This window comes from Myotis brandtii, unplaced genomic scaffold (genome assembly GCF_000412655.1).
Source record: "Myotis brandtii unplaced genomic scaffold, ASM41265v1 scaffold410, whole genome shotgun sequence".
Lineage (NCBI taxonomy): Eukaryota > Metazoa > Chordata > Mammalia > Chiroptera > Vespertilionidae > Myotis > Myotis brandtii.
The window spans coordinates 440,606-461,095 of record NW_005365764.1 but is presented as its reverse complement, the minus strand read 5'-3'; the positions used below and the strand labels follow the sequence as shown (position 1 = coordinate 461,095).

Sequence of the window (20,490 nt, the reverse complement as noted above, 5' to 3'; positions counted from 1 at the left end):
AGTCCGCAGGCCGACGCTCCATCCACCGAGCCAAACCAGCTGTGGCTAAGCAATCTAATTTTTTTTAAAAATAAATTTTATTGATTTTTTACAGAGAGGAAGGGAGAGAGATAGAGAGTCAGAAACATCGATGAGAGAGATCGATCAGCTGCCTCCTGCACGCCCCCCACTGGGGATGTGCCCGCAACCAAGGCACATGCCCTTGACCGGAATCGAACCCTGGACCCCCCAGTCCGCAGGCAGACGCTCTATCCACTGAGCCAAACCGGTTCGGCAACAATCTAATTTTTAATGTTCATATTAGATAAAATCTTGAGGAAAAATTCAGGTTTTAATATGAATAGTCAAACAAAGACGTTGATAAATGCCACTATTAAACAGTCGTTAAAATGAGGTTCTGGAATAGAAATCTCTTTACTGTCATGTGTTTTGGAAGCATGAAACATGCGTAGTTGTTGACAGTTGAATTATACTAGGGAGCTCAACACCACCGACAAGCTTCATGACTCAAGGGAAACAAAATAAACTCAACTCAATACAATTAGAAACCATCCGCCTCTCATCCCTACCAGAGCGTCTGCCCCTGAATCGGAAGCTCTGTGCATCGGTTATTAGAGTCCTATCTTTCTAGACATTCAGACTGAAAACAAACCCAATGTTCAGCAAAGTCCGGTGAGAGAGCTAACGGGAGACAATGTCCCTTATTAAACTTCCTTATAAGATGGGAGGATGGGCTTATAATTCTGGTAATTTCTCATGTCTAGATTTAAAAAATATTTTTTTGAACTAGGGTATTTAAGCACCACCACCACCACCACCACCACCACCACCACCACCACCATTTCCGGGCACAATAAAAGTGAGCTACGTCTTCAAGGAGCCGGCAATCAGCCTTGGTCCCAGGAGCGGGGACCAAGGACAGGGCTCACCCCCTCACGGACTGCATCGCTGCCCACATTCCCATGGCCGGCCGCGCTCTGACACACCTGCAAAGTACCTGGGCTTGACTGGGCTTGACTTCCGGAAACACATCCAGGAGTGAGGCCACTGGTAAACAGTTCTTTGAAACTCTCACATTTGGTGCAAACTGGGGATAGTGGATGACTTCAGGAAAATGTATATAGTTTAAAATATTTAATGTCAGAAAGTTGTTTTTTAAAACTCAGCAGCCTGAAAACTTGGGAGTATCAATCTGTATGAGACTTGGAATGTACAAAGAGAAAACAGCTGGGCAATCTGCTCTGGTCAGCCCGTGTCACCGACACGTGTCACCCACACGTGTTACCCCCTACCTGCCGCGAGATTTGACATTCAGATTAGAAAACACGTGCACTTTGACTTTAGCGGTGGTCTGTGTTTCTAGCGTTACCATCCTATGTTTACAGTACTGTGAAGTGAAAGAGCACAAAAACCAATGTTATACTTAAATTAAATAGCATGATTTAATTTACTTGCTGCTTAATCCTGAATCCTCTTAAATTAAAAAAACAACAACAAAAGTTAAAATTAACTATTAACGTTAATGAATTTAAACCTTCCAGAAAACATGAATCCAAAAGGAAATGTCCAACAGGTGACTGAGCCACATATTTTATGGCCTTTCCTGTATCGGCCTCGAACATTCTAAACATCAATGGGAAAAAAAAATTCTGTATCGAGTTTTTCAGTTTTATTCTTCCGGAGCACAAGTTTCGGGCCTGTTACTGAGGACGGTCTTCCAACAGATACACAATTAGCTCATAGGTGGACAGCACAATGGCCGTGTTTGGGATCTGCCGGATGAGCTGGGCGAAGAGTCCTCTATAGAAGGCAAGGTAGCCTTCTTCCCGGAAGACCAGCCGAGCGGTCTGGACAAAAGACTTGTACTTGGTGCCCTCCTCCCGCAGCCGCGTCCTGATCACTTCTGCGGAGAGAAACACATGCTTTATGTGACAGGTAAATTGCATTTCCGGGTGATATGAGGAGAATTCAAAGCACACAGCTTTATAATTATCAACGTATACCTCTGCCCACGTGCCACCTAAAATAATAAACTATGTTAAGATCTCAAGAGATGCCCTGGCCGGGTAGCTCAGTTGGTTAGAGTGTCGTCATGATATGCCAAGGTTGCGGGTTTGATCCCGGTCTGGGAACATATAGGAAGCAACCAATGAATGCATAAGTAGGTGGATCAACAAACTGATGTTTCTTTCTCTCTCTCTCCTCCCTTCCCCCTACTCTCTTAAAAAAAAAAAAAAAAAAAAAAAAAGCTTAGTTTGAGTGGGACTATATTTTAAGATAGTTTATAGTTTTCTACTCCAATTAAGTAAATGCTGTAATTTCACCGAAAGTGGCATTTGTATTAAGTATGGAAATATCTCCCACAGGACTTCCTTTTCATGTACTCCCCAACTTTCTCCTCCTAGAGTCCTCCTCTGCTCTGTCCAGCTTAAACGCTGCCTCCTCCTTTTCCAAACCTTGGCCCACCTGGCCCTGCCTCACCTGGGTGCCCACAACATGACACTGCCTGTCACCGCCTGCCGAGCAGACCTCTGCCCCGTCTCCTCCCAGGCAGCCGTCCGCCTCTTCCTCACGAGCCCCGAGGCCGCCATGCCCGGCACACCGGGACTCCGCCACCCGTTACCGAGTTCACCACGCGCACTTGCCACAGCTGACAGCACAGTGGGCTTTTGAAAGCAAGGCTTGTTTTTCATGGCACAATAAACAAAGCTATTATTTTAATAGTAGCTCAGAAGGACAGTAGGCCTATCATTCTTTTTAAAAATAAACTTAAAAGCCCTAGCTGGTTTGGTTCAGTGGATACAGCATTGGCCTGCGGACTGAAGGGTCCCTGGTTCAATTCCGGTCAAGGGCACATGCCTGGATTGCAGGCTCAGTCCCAGTAGAAGGCAGCCACTCAATGATTCTCTCTCATCGTTGATGTTTCTATCTCTCCCTCTCTCTCCATTCCTCTCTGAAATCAATAAAATATATTTTAAATAAATAAACTTAAAAAATAAACTTTAAGTGGAAAATAAAATTCAAAGTGGAAGCTGAGAGATTTTAAGTTTGGCTCCTTTGTCATTTTTTTTTTTTTAAGTCAAGGATAAAATCCAGATTTTTGGCTTCTTGAAAACATCAGAAGTTCTACAACACAGGCCCACGTTCTGCACAGCAAGTTTTGGGAACTGGGGTTGAGTGACACTGAGTCCCTGCAACACACACACACACACACACACACACGCACGCACGCACACACACGCACGCACACACACACACGCCGAGGGGCGCGGGGGAGGCCAGGCCCACTTGGCTCGGGTCCCTCACTACCTGCAGGCATGTGCACTTCAGTCGTCTCCAGGGTCCAGGCACCCTGACAAATGGCACAACCCGACAGCTGTCACTGCTCTGGGAGAAGAGTGGACGTACCGTGAGGATAGGCGATACACGAGGCACATCCCTTAGACACAGCAGCAGCTGCCATGAGTCCAAAAAAACTTGCGGAATTCTTCTCAGTCCCATTTGCAGAGGGGGTGAATGGCGCGTCCTTCAGATACTTCTTCAGACTTTCATAAATAGCAAAGCAGATGACAGTTTCTGAGATCCCTGCATACGAGGCAGTTAATCCCCGATAGAAGCCACGAATGCCTTCCGTCTGGTACACGTGGCGCGCGCACTGGAGCGTGTTCATCTGCTTGCAGCCGCGCACCCTGTGACAGAGACCAAGGACAGGCCATCAGACCATGAGTGAGCGGGCTCCACAGACACTCGCCGGATGGAAGGCAATCAGTGGGCGACACGTGTCCTCCCCGCACGGAGGGCAGCTGTGCCCGGCCCACGGCGAGCCCAGGTCCACGGGCTGGGCCACCCGGCCGGCCCACAGAGAACGTGCGCCCGTACAAGAGTCACAAGAACACGCTCACAGCCTCTGGCCCGAGTTTGGAAAGAGCTTCGTGGAGGAAGACATTCCTCACAGAGAAAATCTAACCAACACGATCAAGTCCGTCCAAACGCCTAAAGAGGCGTAGAGAGGTAAACTGGGCACCGGGCCAGAGAGGAACTGCTGTGCAGGCGGGAGGTGGGCAGTGCTGGGGGAGGCGGACTAGCTGGTGTGTGAGGCAGTTACAGTTACGATGCAGATGTGTTTTAAGACGACACTGAAGGAAAACCCGCCAGCCTTCGGCAGGGAGGAGAGTGTGAGGGCGCTCTCAACCCTGAGGTAATCGAGATTCATCAAAGTATTCTAAGCAAATGATATGTTCAAAATTATTAGAACTGCTGCATCTCAGAAGGTTCTTTCAGGCAGGATGGGACGGGGAAATGTGGAGTCAAAGGCCAATATTGAGGCTACTGTGGCCACTGGAGAGGAGGAACAGCCTTGAGGAAGAACCACTTGCAGGGGTCCTGCTCTCTCCTCTGTCCTTTCTAGGAGCTTAAGTTGGACTGGATGAGCTGGAAGTTTCCAGTGCCCCACACAGTTACACAGGGCTCTTAGATCGAATCCTATCACAAACCTCACTTACCATCACTACTCCTCTGAAATCACAGTAGTTATTGGGCCACGGCTTGACTTAATATATTAAGTAGGTATATTACTATATCGTAATTTTAAAAAACATTAATAACTGCATTTCAGCAACTGGTCCATGGCTTCTACTATTCTAAAAAGGGCCTGCAGACTTCACCGGACCACCAAAGGAATCTGCAGGCTGCAGCGGGCTTCAGGCAGAAACCAGAGTCCGAGGGCCTTGGAGAGAAAATGGCCCTTCCCAGGCCTGGAGGCATTCGCTGCTCTCCCTCATTGTAAGGCGCCTTCCCGCCTGAAAGAGAAGCATCTGGGGAGAGTCCCTAGCGCTGCAGAGGGGTGGGGCCCGCCAAGCGCAGGGACCCCGACGGTCTGCGGAGGTTAGCACTGCACACCAGGGGCCACAGCTGAGTGAACTTGTGACCACCTCTGCTGGTCTTTGTCCCCACAATGCTTGACAGCACGACTCTCCAAGCAAAAGGAGCTGCTGTATGCTCACATTCAGAAAGAACAAGACTGTGTACTGCACTCCACAGGGAGCTGGGGGAGAAATATCCCCAAGAATTCTTATGTTAAGGAAGCAACAATTAATAACTTACTTCCGTTCTAGCTGCATCCGGGTTTTAACCATCCATATAGGATTCATTAGGGAATTTGTGACAAAAGCTGGAAGAAAAAACACACCAGAAAATGTCATCACTGAACACAGTCAATGCTGATTAAAACTGTCCATTCCATCTGAAATCAGGCTTTCCATGGTTTCATAGTAAAAATGGAGAGTAGGAAGCAGGACATTCTGTATCGCACAGGAAGCTCCAGTCCCTAAAGTGTAGCTTCTATTGGCATGCTGGACCTAAAGTCTCTCCAACTTCTGGAGCCCTGCCTAGGGTTTCCAGCCTGTAGGTGGTGCTGTTGGTATTTCTGTCAATGTGATGCCCATGGTAAACATGAACCACTCTACAACTCAATTTATAAGCATCAGATCCAGAAACAATTTGTTTTTAAGGGAAGTTGCTGTCTTAATCCAAAAGGTTGCCTTATATCAAACTTCAAATAAAAGGAACTAAATCTCCATGTAACTGAATCCAAAGGCAGACATTTTAATACCCACTAATGTTTCAGGAAAGTGAAGTTTTACCATTGATCTGTGTCTTACAAGAACCATTTGTCGGTGAGTCTCCCCATCTCAACACAGCCCGTCACTCCAGAGCAACAGAGCGAAGCAGAGTCAGGCACCAGCCAGTGACCCTCCTTGTGACCTCGCCCTCCCCAGTCAGACAGAGGAACCCGGGCGAGGCTGAAACACTGCCGCAGGTTTGCTTTAGGTACTGAGGGTTCTTCTAAGCCTGATAACCAGCGTTTAGGTTACAGCCAACCCCTATCGGCCTCAAAGTGCAGGCTCCTCGGAGCTGCGCACTCAGCACACGCCTTTCTTGTTTAACATTGGTTCCGAGGGGTCCAGAGCATCCTCTGTAACTCCTCAGAGGGGCTGCTGGTGCTTTATTTGAGTAGAGAGGTGCATACACTTACAGGCTGGCAGAGGAGGAAATTCTTTATAAAATGCCAATTTAAGTTCTCTAAAATACCTTTCTAGTTAAACAGACATAAACATAAATCTGTAAGGCATGGCCTTCTCTTCGCAATCTACAAGTCCATGCTTTTTTGGCCAAGCATTTCCTGGGGGGAAACCCTGTTATGTTTCCTATAGTGAGTAGGATGACTCCCTCATGGGGAACGCTCTCTGGCCTGTTCCGGTCCCACTAAAAGCCCACCAGCCCCGACCCTCATCGTAGAGCCCAGTGATTACGACAAAGTGCCAGCTGTGCACAGGGTGTGCTGGGCACCAGGAGTCATGAGAAAAGGAGCTTGAACTTTAGAAAACAATGTCATGAAACAGACCTGAAAAGCACATGAAAATTCCTTGGAAAGAAGCACTGCACCCAACTAGCATGCGTGGGACATGTACATGTTGAGGCAGAATAAAAAGCTTTAGTGGCCAAAGAGATAGGAACAGGTTACAAACTGATCTTAGACACATTATTTTATCGGCTCTAACATAAAGCGTTAGAAAAATGATTTCAGATGGAAAAGAGGCAGAGAGCTCATTTCTAATTCCGAGAAAAGGCTGCTGGGCACAACACATGCTTTCTCCACCCACGGGTAACGGGTAACGTACCTGCAGAGCCAGCTGAGAAAATGTGCACAATGTTGCTGTTAGGCACGAAAATGCCATTGAACTGCTCTTTGGCTTTGGAGTAACATGCAAAGTACACAGCCCTGTCAGAACAAAGGGAGAGCGCGGTAAGACATCGGCCCGCACTGCCAATAGGATGTCCCCCCGCAACCTCTGAAACGTCAGGTAAACAATACGGGCGAGAAGTTCCCACGGAACAAAAGCTCGGCCTCATCCGTGCTAAACCCAAACCTGCTGCAGGCGCCTTCAGAAGGTCCTGCTCGCCCCCAGAGAGTATACGGTGGAGGGAAGAGTCCAACATAACAGGGGAAAATGAGACTTTGGTAATATACATGCAAAGTCCATTTATAGTCTTCATTCTGTTGGTGCCAATCCTTTGAGCACCAACATATACTGTAACATTTAAAATTTATAGTATTTCTAAAATATACCACACTCATCCTGCCTCACACCAAAATGAGCATGTGATTGGGGAAGGGGCAATGCTGCTGACCACACTCACTCACTTAGAGAAGATCCAGGGATGAGAGCAGACTTGTTTTCAACTCAATACAGTAACTAGAATCTCTTTCTCACCATGAACTAAAGACACACCAACAGTTCTCACTATTCCCATTTGTCAGGTGTGTTTAGGCAAATCCTGCACAGAAGAGACTGGCCACCTAGCAGTCCGGCCCTTCCGTGGGAAAGGACTCAGGACATTACATCCGTATGAAGGGAGCCAGCTGAAAGTTCAATGCTTACCTTGACGGTGCAACTCCAACCAAATTTGGACCCAAGCCTCTAAAAAGTGACTTTGGTCCCTCCTTCTCCAAGATCGACCTGAATAATACAAAAAAGATCCAGCTTTAAAATCCTTAGGCAAGGTCTATGCAAAGCAAGTGTCAGCCTTCCCTTAGCGCCTTGCATAAAGAATAATAGGTTGTTGCACGGCCGACGTGGTTTGGTGGCTGAGTGTCCACCTATGAACCAAGAGGTCACAGTTTGATTCCCAGTCAGGGCACATGCCCGGGTTGCAGGCTTGACCCCAGTCGGGGTGTGCAGGAAGCAGCCGATCAATAATTCTCTCTCATCATGGATGTTTCTCTCTCTTCCCTTCCTCTCTGAAATCAATAAAAATATTAAAAAATTTAAAAAAAGATTAATAGATTGTTTACAAGACCCCAGGCTAATTTACGATTATATTACAACACAGAATCGGAAGGCTGAAGAACACAGCTGCAGTAACAGTGAAAATCCGCGCTTCGGCAGCATCAGTCTGACATGTTTGCAAGAAGCCTTTTCCTTGTTCACGCGGGAGCAAGACACTCAAGGTTTGTACGAGGAGACCCTATAGGGACAACGAGCACTGGCGAAGGGGCTGACACAGGGACAAGGCCCCACTCTAACAAGGGCCCCTGAGAAACACGTTCAGAGTTCTTTGGATGGGACTTCTGGATTTACGCCTTATTTATAGTAACCCCATCTTCTAGATTTTTACTTATTGTGGGCAAGTCCTAAACAGATATAAGGAATAGAAAAGGCTAGTAATTTCATGGGCTGGATGGAAAAGCCTCGTACCTCAAGTCCAAAGAGAATACTGTGCCTGCTTTTTCTTTTTAATGTTTTTCATTGTGGTAACATATATATAACATAAATTTTTACCATTTTAACCATTTTTAAATGTACAGTTCAGGGGCATTAAGTGCATTCACACTGTTGTGCAACCATCGCCAGCATCTGCCTCTAGAACTTTTTCATCTTCTCAACTAAAATTCCATACCCACTGAACACCAACCCTCCATGCCGCCCCTCCCCCAGCGCTGGGCACCCACTCTTCTACTTGCTGTCTCTATGAACCTGACTACTCTAGGGCCTCATGGAATCACACGGTATTTGTTCTTTTGCGACTGGCACATTTCACTTAGCATAATGGCTCAAGGTTCGCCCATGATGCAGTACGTGTCAGAATTTCCTTCTTTTTAAAAACTGAATAACATTCCATTCTATAGATGGGCCACATTTTGTTTATCCATTTATCTGTCAATCAACACTTGGGTTGCTTCCCACCTTTTGGCTACTGGGAAAAATGCTGACATAAATGTCCAAATATCCATTCAAGTCTCTATATCCAGAAATGGAATTGCTGGATCATATGGTAATTCTAGGCTTAATTTTTTGAGAATTGGCCATACTATTAACCACAGCAGCTGCACCATTTTACATTCCTATCAACAACACACATGGGCTCCAATTTTTCCATATACTTGCCAACATGCTTTAAAAAATAACTGTTAAATATAGTTTCTGATCAACAGTGACTAAGAAAATCCTAAAAGCATTAGAACATTCTTTAGAAGCATATTCCCCACTGCAACATAATTCTTTAAGTTAGTTAAGTTTATTCTTTTTCTTTTTTTTTTTTTTAAAAAGTATTTTTATTGATTTCAGAGAGGAAAGGAGAGGGAGAGAGAAACATCAATGATGAGAGAGAATCCTTGCCAGTTGCTTCCTGCACGGCTCCTACTGGGGATCGAGCCCCCAACCCTGGCATGTGTACTGATGGGGAATCGAACTGTGGCCTCCTGGTTCAGGTCAGTGCTCAACCACTGAGGCACTCCGACTGGGCAAATTTACTCTTTTCAATGGCTCGGTTTTCATGGTATCCAAGAGAATTTACATTGTTAAATTAGAGTCCTCTAATTCAATCTCCTTTTCTGAGAATTTACTTGGTAATTAGTACTTCCAATTTGACAGCATTCTAAGTTGGCCAAGCTCAGAAACAATCACATTGTTTTCAAAAGAGTTTATATACTGTTTTACCTTCATTATGACACTGAAGGTAAGATAAAAAGACATCTTTCACTTCATGGAAAAGATATTCCTATAAAACTAACAATAAAATGAATCCTGTCAATTCTAACTCTACCAACTTCGACTTTTCACACAGAGAAAAGGTTTCCAAAACGAACCTGAAATTTTTGGTGCAAAAGAGCTTAAGCTGATGTTTTAGTCCTTGGCATGCTGGTAATGTTCAAGTTTTCTCCATTTGTAGTTTTCACTCCTGTTCTTTCTTTCCTCAGAGCAGTGTAATTTTCATGGTCTAGATTCCTAGCCTCTCCTCTCCATGTTTTTTGATGTTTATAAAATAGTTCAATTGCTTGATGAGAAAGAATATTTATACCTTTAAGAGCTTTCTTAAAAAGCAGCAGGCTAGCAATTAGACAAGAAAAAAAGAAATAAAAGGTATCTAGACTGGAAAGTAATCTATCTCTATTCACAAACATATTATATATAGAAATACTAAAGAATCCACTAACAATTACTATAATAAACTAGTTCAGCAAGGTTGTAGGATACAAGATCAATGTACACACACAAAAAAAATGCCCAAACAATTGTAGGTCTACACAGAAGCAATGAATAATCTAAGAATGGGAATAAACAGCTATTCCATTTACAGCAGCATCAAAAGAATGAAATACTTATCTATAGAGAGACAAAATAGATGGGTGGTTGCCAGGGGATGGCGGAGGAGGAATGGGGAATGACTGCTCATGGGTACGTGTTTCTTCCTGGTGTGATGAAATTGTTTTAGAATGAAAATATGGTGATGGTCATATAACTCTAAATATACTAAAACCCACTGAACTGTATACTTTAGGAGGACAAATTGTATGCTTCTGAATAATATCTCAATAAAGCTACTACACTACAAAATATTAGGGAGACAATAGTTATATTTTCTAATCATAAAATATTTCCCTTGCTGGCAGGTATAAACTCAGACCCTTTAAGTTAGGGGTGGGGAATGTCTGGCCCACGGATGAAATCATTTGGTCTGGCCCTGCAAAGGCACTAGGGGTGAGTTAATTAAATGTTTGACCCAATATAGCAGGCTAATTTTTAAGTTGGTAATTTTGTATGGCCCATGAATGTTGTTATATCCAAATGGCCCTTGGCAGAAAAGGTTCCCCACCCCTGCTTTAAGTGATCCTAAGACACACGGTTGTTTGTGTGGTCCAGAATAAACCCTCTGGCCACCCTACGTGTCACATAAAGGTACTTTGTTGGACACACTAGACAACCAGGGAGGCATATCTCACTAAAGGACAGTAGATTTCTTTTCTCTTTTCATCGCATAAGGGCAAGGTCAAAGCAATGTATTTAAAATAAGACCTAGCCATAATAATGGAATGTTATTCGACAGTAACTACAAGGGAAAGAAGTCAGACAGGAGGCCATAAACACACTGCATGACTTCATTTATATGCAAAGTCCAGAGGAGACACCCCTAGAGACAGGAGGTAGGTTAGTGGTTGATTGCCTAGAGCTGGGACTTGGGGTGACTGCAGATGGGTGAGGGCCTTCTTAGGGGAATGACATGTTTTAAAATCACATTGTTGTGATAGTTGTGCAAAACTATGTGAACATGCTAAAAACAGTCAATTGTCTGCTTTACATGGGTAAGTTGTATGTGAATTACATATTAGTAAGCTGTTTAAAAAACCCTGCAGGGAGAAAAAGAAAGGCTCACTAAAAAAGACAGAGATCAGCAGGAACAGAGTTTTAAACAAAATTTAGTTCTTGTGGTAAATCAATCATTTACAAAAGATAACTGAGAAAAGTGAAATATAGACTGTAGATGAGTTAAAAAAGCAGTATATCAAGCCCTGGCCGGTGTTGCTCTGTGGTTAGAGTGTTGGCCCGCACACCAAAGGGTCTCAGGTTCAATTCCCAGTCAAAGGCATATACCTGGGTTGCGGGTTCACTCGCTGACCCTGGTAGGGGTGCGTGCGGGAGGCAACCAGTCAATGTGTCTCTCTCACATTGATGTTTCTCTCTGTCTCTCCACCTGACACCTCCTTCCCCCCTGCAAAACACACACACACACACACTCTCTCTCTCTCTGAAAAAGCAACGGAAAAAATATCCTCAGGTGAGGATTAACAATAACAACAACAAAAAATAGTATATCAGTATTAAATTTCTTGAATTTGAAAACCGCTGTGGTTTTAAGATAATACCTTTATTCTTAGGAAATAAATGCTGAAGAATTAAAGGAAAAGGGGCACAATGTGAACCTATTTTCAAATGGTTCAGAAAAAATATGGATGTAGCCAAAGCCGGTTTGGCTCGGTGGATGGAGCGTCGGCCTGCGGACTGAGGGGTCCCAGGTTCGATTCCGGTCAGGGGCATGTGCCTGGGTTGCGGGCACATCCCCAGTGGGGGATGTGCAGGAGGCAGCTGATCGATGTTTCTAACTCTCTATCTCTCTCCCTTCCTCTCTGTAAAAAATCAATAAAATATATTAAAAAAAATATGGATGTATACAGGACAAAATGACAACACAAATGTGGCAATATGTTAAAAATCTGTGACTCAAGATCAAGAGTATAGCAAGTTACTGGTACCATTCCTATAACTTTTCTACAAGTTTGAAATTATTTCAGAAAAAAATTCTTTAATAAAAATAAGTTATAGGCAAGCCATAGGTTATAAAGATATTGAACTCATGATTATAGCCCCATGTTACGGGAACAAGGGCTGGGTAGAGGCAATTGTTAGGTTCTGTAAATCAAGCCCCCAAATGAAGGTCATGGAGTTGCAGTGAGTTTTCACACTAGCCAAAAACAAGTCACTGGGCCCTTAGCAGAGGCGTGAGAATTAGTTTTTTCAATTTTAAATACTTGACTTCTATCTTTCTTACAACAGGCCTGATTTAAAAAGCTAAGCTCTCTGAACAAAATCTTTTCTTATATAACACCTGCAAGTGACCTACACCTTATAGCATGTAAGACTGTCAAATGGTCAGAATACCCAAAATGTTTCAAGTTTAGATTCTATCTGTGGTTCCCATTAATGAACACTGTGTGGCCAGCCCAGGGGTCATTTAAACACGATTCCGGGACTCTCTGGCTCCAGGAAGCCCGAGCCTCGCATCTATAATGCAGCAGGGAACACCAGTCCTCAAGTGACCAGGGCCTCTTCAGAACGGGGCAGGCTGTCGCCATAGTGACGCACATTAACAGTGGGCAAGAAGTCAAACCTATTACATAATTCAAACGTCTAACCTTGCTGGCTGTGTACAAAACTCTTCTGGAACAATCAAGTGCCTACTATAAATGGTACACTTCACCTCAAAATACAGCAGCAGGACCCAGGCCGATTTTCCCACAGTCATAGGAACTGTCACTTAGGCAGAAATGCAGAGAGAAACGGGGCCTTATTTGGAGCATTTCATCTTCACTGGTTGTAGACCACGATCCAAGACAAAGATCTCACCTGAACACTCAGTTTTATTTTTATAACATAGACTGGATCACTAATATATTACTTTTCAGATCAAAAAATTACCTGAGTGATGGAAAAAATAGGAGGAGCTCTGATTTTTTTTAAAAAAGCCTGGCTGGCATGGCTCAGGGGTTGAGTGTTGACCTATGAACCAGGAGGTCAAGGTTCAATTCCGGTCAGGGCACATGCCCGGGTTGTGGGCTCCACCCCCAGTGTGGGGCGTGCAGGAGGCAGCTGATTAGTGATTCTCTCATCATTGATGTTTCTATCTCTCTCCCTTTCCCTTCATCTCTGAAATCAATAAAAATATACTAAAAAAAAAACACACAGATTAAGTCATAAGACTTTAAAGCAGACACATGAAATAAACTGATATATTATTCCCCTTTGGTGAATTTAACAGTGAGAGCCTTTTTAAGTAACCATCTTCAAAATATAAAGGTTAATGGTGCTGCAATGGAGAAAATGGATTCTCTAGCGGGTTACCCAGTGATGCAAACGCTGACTTGCATTTTGAAAAATAAACTTCCTGTAAACAAGTTCTGTTAAGCCTTTTAAAGTAGTACTTCCTGAAAGAGTAAGACTAAGCAGCAGCAACCTAACCAGCATCCCTGCCCCTGCTAGGAGAAGAGATGGCTGCAACCAGGCGGTGGCAGAGTGCCAAACAGTGCTGCTCCTGCTGGCAGTCTGCCAGGCAGTGCGGGTGACAGACCACTGCTGGGGCTTTGTGGCAGGAAGATGCGCATTTCCCCTGGGCGAGGGTGCTTTCTTTAGGAGAGAACTGTGTAATATGATAGTCCCCTTTTTGCCTTGGCTACCAAGAAACTCAGTTATAAACCTTGTATTTAAAAAGTACAGGAAGTAGGTATTACAATAGCAGCCAATATTTATTTACATATTGAGCCCTTTATATGTGATATTTTACTGATGTGCCAAAATGCATCCATTCATGCTATTTGTACTAAATGCTTACTGTGTGCCAGGCGGCTTTCTAGGGGGTTGGGGACACCTCCGTGATCAAAACAAATCAAAGTCCCTGACGCAGAGGAACTTCCATTCTGGTGGGGACGGGGAGAGAAAAGAAACAATACTAACAAGTAAGCTACACTCCATGTTGGATGGAGGTAAGTGCTGGGGATAAAAACAAGGCAGGAAGCAGGGATGGAGCATGAGGGAGGCTGTTTTAAATAGCACAGTCACTGCAAGGCCTTCCTGCTAAGGTGACAACTGGGAGCCAGCCATGCAGATAAGGTCAGGTACCAAGGCCCTGAGGCGGAATGTGCCAATGTTCCCGGCCTTTTAAAGGAACAGCTGAAGGGGTGGAGGAGAAACATCAGCGAAGCAATGGGAGCGGTGCAGCTGTGTGGAGGCCGCAGGGACAGAGGACAGGCAGTCCCTGCAGGGATCTGAGCGAGGATCTGGGTTGAGTTGACAGAGGATGGGAGGGGAGCAGGCCTCAGGCCAGACCAGTGAGGGGCTCATGCAGTCACACAGGTGAGACCTGGTGGCTTCCATCAGGTGTGGGTGCTGACAAGCAGGGGCAAGGGTCAGATGCTGTGCATATTCTGAAGGCAGAGGGGACAGCACTGGCTGTGGGTGTGAGAAATAAGATCCAAGGATGACTGAGGTGTTAGGTCCGTGGAGCGGGAAGCCAGAGTTGCTTCGAGACTCCAGGAGCGGCAGGGTTGGGAGCTCAGTTCTGTAACAAGTTCTGCTTTGGGTGCCATTGCACAGCCAGGAGGAGCTGTCAAACAGGCAGCAGGACTGCAGCTGAGCAGAGGCCGGGTCTGAGCCCTGGGCCTCCAACCAGAGGCTGCTAGTCCGCGGTGGGGGGAAGGGGGATGGTCCCAGCGTCTCTGAGTGACCTTGGGCTCCAGTAGAAGCCGAGCCCCGCTAGGGCACTTGGGATTATGTACTGCTTTCAAGTCTTCCTTTGAAATAGGTGAATAGACATTAAAAATGGCCTTGAGCCCAGTCAGCATGGCTCAGTGGTTAAGCGTCCGTCGACTTATAAACCAGGAGGTCAGGGTTCGATTCCTGGTCAAGGCACATGCCCTGGTTGTGAGCTCCATGTAGGGCATGCAGGAGGCAACCGATCAATGACTCACTCATCACTGATGTTTCTATCTCTTTCTCCCTCTCCCTTCCTCTCTGAAATCAATAAGAATATATTTAAAAAAAGAAAAAGGCCTTTGAGTAAGTTGTATAACTCCAATTTGTGTTTCCTCATCTATAAAATGGGGTGATATCCCACCTGAGCGCTAATCTCATAGGATTGGTGTGAAAAATCAATAAAGTAATACTACATAAAAGTGGCAATTTTCAATAGAAAGCTATTAAATATCAGCTGAGAATCTTAATAATGTACATAAATCAAGCCGATGAACTAAAGCTTTAATAAAATGCTTTTGAATAAAAAAAATGCCACTTTACAAACCCTTTTAACAAAATATCGTAACAAGAATTTTACTTAAAATCCCATTATTTATATTTTCATGTGGATATAGAATAAATGGTTTTAAAAGTACTCAAGTGTTAAGTGGTGTCTCGTTATCGTGTAGCTATGGCTACTTTAACCAATGACTGCGGTGAAACGGGTGGCCGTGCAGTGTGCTGTGCACTGTTCTTGGGCTTCAAAAGACAGGGAGGCCGTAACCGGTTTGGCTCAGAGGATAGAGCGTCGGCCTGTGGACTGAAGGGTCCCAGGTTCGGTTCCGGTCAAGGGCATGTACCTTGGTTGTGGGCACATCCCCAGTAAGTCTATTTTGTCAGATATAATAATTGCTACCCCTGCCTTTTTTTTTCATTTTCATATGCATATAACATTTTTTTCTATTCCTTCCCTGTCATTCTCTGTGAGTCTTTTGTATTGAGATACATCTCTTGTAGACCCTATATGTGCGTCACGTTTTCTTATTCAGCTATCCTATGTCTTTTTATTGTAGCATTTAATCCATTTACATTTAAAATTATTATTAATCAGTATGTATTTATTGCCATTTTTATTCTTTATGCCTATGTTTCCCTCTTTTCATATTTCTTTTTTTTTAATCTGTTTTATTGAATTTTTTACAGAGAGGAAGGGAGAGAGATAGTTAGAAACACTGATCAGCCGCCTCCTGCACACCCCCCACTGGGGATGAGCCTGCAACCAAGGCACATGCCCCTGACCGGAATCGAACTCGGGACCTCCTAGTCCGCAGGCCGACGCTCCATCCACCAAGCCAAACCGGTCAGGCAAGACAGGAAGCTTTTTAAATTTGATTTACATTTTAATAAACAATGGTCCTAACTGGGGAGAGAAAATACATACATATATATATATATATAGAGAGAGAGAGAGAGAGAGAGAGAGAGCGAGCGAAAGATATTTGTTGGAGCTAGAGAGACAGCAGAGATATATGTAGAACATGCAAAAACCTGAGCTACAGAAAGCCTCTTACCTGATCTACCTACAGGCTGGCCCACTGACACCACAACTTTTGGGTAACCGTGTCCCAGTTACAGTAAGCCTATAAACCCACTAGTCATGAGTTATTTGCAAGCATGCAAGAGGAAGTTCATGGAGGATGTTAGTAAAGCTGGCAAATTACCCGTCTTTCCTTTTGTCTAAAGCGCTTATGTTCTCCAGAAGGTGCCATTTGAGACTGCCCCTGCCCACACGTGTACAAAGACAAACAGGATGGGGATGCTTTCACAGCCATGTCTTCTGGAGGATGTGGGGCTGTCCCTCTCCTTCCTGAGGTCCGAGTGGGCCTCCCATCAGTGACCCCGTCCCTAACCTGCTGCTCTGTGCCTCCGCTCCTCCTCAGGGTTTAATTTGAAAAGTGGGTTCTGGGGTGTTGGGTGCCAGCCTCTTCCTCTCTCTGGGCTTCTGATTCTTCACTTGGGACCTTGCCCTCCGCAGCTGGTCTTGCGTTCAGTTTTGCTCAATAAGCTTGGATGCAGCTCATCCACGTTTGGCATGGAGGCCTGCGTGCCTTGCAAGCAGGCTTTACAAACAAAACGCGCCTAAAAATAAACCCAGTGCTTTCCAATGCATTCTCCTTATCTAAACTAGGACTGCACTCTGTCCAAAGTGCTCCGCATGCAGTTATTCGGACAGAGCGCTTCCACTTTACTGCATCTTTCTCGAACACTTCCCAGCTGAACGCCTACACCTTTAAACGGCAATGTCTTTCTTGGGCTCACCCTCTTCCAGAGGTAAGTCTCAGATATCAGGTGTAGTGAAATTCAACTATCATTTACTGAACATCTCTCTTTTTAAAAAAATATTTTTATTGATTTTTACAGAGAGAGGAAGGGAGAAAGAGAAACATCAATGTGAGAGTGGAACATCAATTAGCAGCCTCCTGCACGGCCCCCTTCCTGGGGATCAAGCCCATCCCCTAGGCATGTGCCCCGATTGGGACTGGAACCAGCAACCTTTCAGTGCACAGGACAACGCCCAACGAAGTGAGCAACACTGGCCAGGGCTGAACATCTCTCTAAAGCACAGGCCCACGGTAAAATTCAGATACCATCAAGAGGTCTTGATTTCTGATTCTAAGCATAGACACCAGTAAGTCAAATTCAACTTAAGAACCTTTAGCTACTTCAAAGTATGAAACAAAATTTCTTTTAAAAATATATTTTTAGCCCTGACCGGTTTGGCTCAGTGGATAGAGCGTCAGGCTCTGGACTGAAAAGTCTCAGGTTTGATTTTGGTTGAGGGCATGTACCTTGGTTGCAGGCTCGATCCCCAGTAGGGGGCATGCAGAAGGCAGCTGACCGATGTTTCTAACTCCCTCTCCCTCTCCCTTCCTCTCTGTAAAAAATCAATAAAATATATTTTTTAAAAAAGATATCTCAGAGAGAAACATCAATGATGAGAGAGAATCATTGATTGGCTGCCTCCTGTACATACCCTACTGGGTGGGGATGGAGCCCGCACCACAACTTGGGCATGTGCCCTTGACTGGAATTAAACCTGGGACCCTTCAGTCCGCAGGCCGATGCTCTATCCACTGAGCCAAACCAACTAGGGCAAAACAAACATTTTAAAAACCATTTTACTAAGAATCTATTGAAACTTTTCTATAAGTATGCAAGTATTTCCAAATAAAAAGTAAAAAATTAAAACATTTTGTTTCCAGATTACTTCCCCTTCAAATATTCAAAACCTTTCTCTTGTGAAATTTAAAAGTTTTAATTTCATTCTATCACGCCATAGCTTCCTGCTAGCCCTCAGATTCTGAGCAAGAACACTTTGATCCAACAATTTGAACAAGGTATTTTAGTTTCCTTTGTAGGTTTGCTTTAACTGTCCCTGGATGGTGACCGCATGCACACTGGGTGCCCAGCTGCCAAGGGAGCAAGGTCAGAGTTCAAAGGTATTGGTACAGAAACCTAATTCTTAGGTTTGGAATTAGGCTGTGCAAACAGGAGATCCATCTGATAGGCTTAATAAACATTCGGTATTGACACTGGGGACAGGGGTGTGGCAGGAGTCCAGGTTGGGGACTGAACTTACTTCAGAACCTGGAGAAGTCCAGGCGTCACTGATGTTGGTCTCACCACTCCAGCTCCATCAATGGCCCCCAGGTGAACCTGAGGGTAATAGACTGTCCGCAGAGCTAATTTCGAAGACTGCAGTCTTGTCTTAATGACTTCGAGTGGACAAGTGAAAATAGCACCAACCGTGCCCCCGCACCTGTAAGAAAAGAAATCACAACAGGATCAGAAAAGCCATACCATTCTCTACACAAGCAAAATGTGAAATTTATATTTTCTTTATTTAAAAAAAGAGCCCGGCCGGTTGAGTCCAGATTGAGTGTCGGCCTATGAACCAGGAGGTCACAATTTGATTCCCGGTCAGGGCACATGCCCAGGTTGCGGGCTCGATCCCCAGTGTAGGGCATGCAGGAGGCAGCCAACCAATGATTCTCTCTTATCATTGATGTTTCTATCTCTCTCTCCCTCTCCCTTCCTCTCTCTGAAATCAATACAAATATTTTTTTAAAAAAGAGACTTATGTTCATTTCATAATTAGAACATACGGGAGGTAAAAAAAATTATAGTTGAAATCACAGCAGCTAATGAGATAACCATTGTTACTATGTCAGCACATCCTTTAGGGCTTTTCCGTACTGGCTCTTCAATCCCCAGTTGTCTAAATGTTGTGAATGTCAATATATACGTACACTTACATCATCTGTAATGGCCGAATACTATTCTTCTATATTGATGTATAATATATTAACCAATTTCCTACTGTTAGACATTAATGTCATTTCCAATTTCACTACCCTGTTACAATGAATATTCTAGAAAATGCATCTTTTCAGCCAAACAAAATAGTTCTTCAGGCAATGCTCCTATTTGAAAATCATTGTCTACTACAATGGACTTTTAATAAAGTCTAATTTGGACTCCATTGAAAGTTAGGCTAAAGCTTACTTTTAATGACCAATCAATTCATCCTGTTTTCCTTAGTCACAGTCTGAGTCAGGGAACTCCTTTACAATATTTCATACCAAAATATTACCTGTATTAAAATTTTAAGTATTTTTCTTCAAGACAACTCACTTATCCTAAAATATCTCCTTCCATCTTTTCTTAAACAATACCCATGAAACTGCGCTCTTAAGGGCTGGTGAGAATTAACAATGTCACGTACCATCGAAAGCCGCTCTGCACCACCAGCCATGCAGGTTCTACCCCTCGGAAAACATGAAAGCTCAGGGCCTGTGTCTATTCATCTTTGTTTCCCTGGCAGCAGGACTCCCAAGTTCACACACAATATTTGCTAAGCAAAGGAATTATTAAACTGAAGTTTCAAGGAGGGTGTCTTTTATGGGATCTACATGTTTGAACACAGGACTTCCTCCTGCCTGCTATCACAGGTGACTGTCCCAGGAGCACCTCGCTAGGGGACAGTAGTGCCTGGCACACTAGAAACGATGCAGCACAAGTATCTCCAAGGGGAAAAGTGGTGACAGGAACAGAAGGTCTGCCCGGCTCACAGAATAGTATGAAGTTAGGAAATCTGGCTGCGAACCCAGCACCTAGCATGGCGCCTGAGTAAGGAACGGGGTAAAGCCCCGTGTAGTATTTTAAAATCAAGAGCCTGCAGTCCCACAGAGCAAGCTGGAAGCTAGCGGTTTAAATGCTAGCATTTCTACCATGGAGTGAATGACTACCTCATGGTAAGCATGCAATCCTCCAACAATCCTTCAAGGTAGGAACTCTTTAGCCTCAATCACCCCAAGGAATCGAAATGTCAGAAAAAAAGAGAGTAAAAGATTGGGGGTGGGGACAGCCATTTTGGGCTATTTAGGTAAGCCTGCTTTAAAGTCATGACGACAACACACCCTAAAAACCGTTTATATACACAGTGTCTTCTGAACTGTGAGCCAAAGCCCATCAACCACAAAGCAAGGCAGGGGGTCGGTCAGAACGAGCGGGAGGCCGGCAGGAAGGGCTCGATGTATGAGCCAGCATTTACCCCTCAGGGACTGGGGGCAAATATGTAGAGGGG

The 20,490-nt window shown here is 44.5% G+C and overlaps 2 protein-coding genes across 2 annotated transcripts in view; both read right to left on the bottom strand.

The window, feature by feature from the left end:
• Positions 1-842, bottom strand: part of TMEM201 (transmembrane protein 201) — a 25,819-nt gene extending 24,977 nt beyond the window's left edge. The window contains exon 1 of the mRNA XM_014545450.1: positions 804-842. Within this exon, the coding sequence (XP_014400936.1) occupies positions 804-842 (39 nt within the window). The remainder of the gene's footprint in view (positions 1-803) is intronic.
• A 575-nt stretch (positions 843-1,417) lies between these two features.
• SLC25A33 (solute carrier family 25 (pyrimidine nucleotide carrier), member 33) lies at positions 1,418-20,157 on the bottom strand. Its single transcript, XM_005873466.2, has 7 exons — positions 20,153-20,157; positions 18,484-18,663; positions 7,443-7,520; positions 6,681-6,781; positions 5,104-5,170; positions 3,409-3,689; positions 1,418-1,903 (listed from the first exon to the last, which is right to left on the bottom strand). The coding sequence occupies exons 1-7, from the start codon at positions 20,155-20,157 to the stop codon at positions 1,701-1,703; spliced, it is 915 nt and encodes a 304-aa protein (XP_005873528.1). The 3' UTR covers positions 1,418-1,700.
• Positions 20,158-20,490: the final 333 nt, after the last annotated feature.

Bases quoted from the DNA above. Each gene is read 5' to 3' on its own strand.
- SLC25A33 (XM_005873466.2), bottom strand. The intron at 6,782-7,442 runs GTAAGCATTGAA...TTGTTCTGACAG, and splicing joins GTTGGAGTTGCACCGTCAAG to GGCTGTGTACTTTGCATGTT. The intron at 3,690-5,103 runs GTAAGTTATTAA...TCTCTGTCACAG, and splicing joins CGGATGCAGCTAGAACGGAA to GGTGCGCGGCTGCAAGCAGA.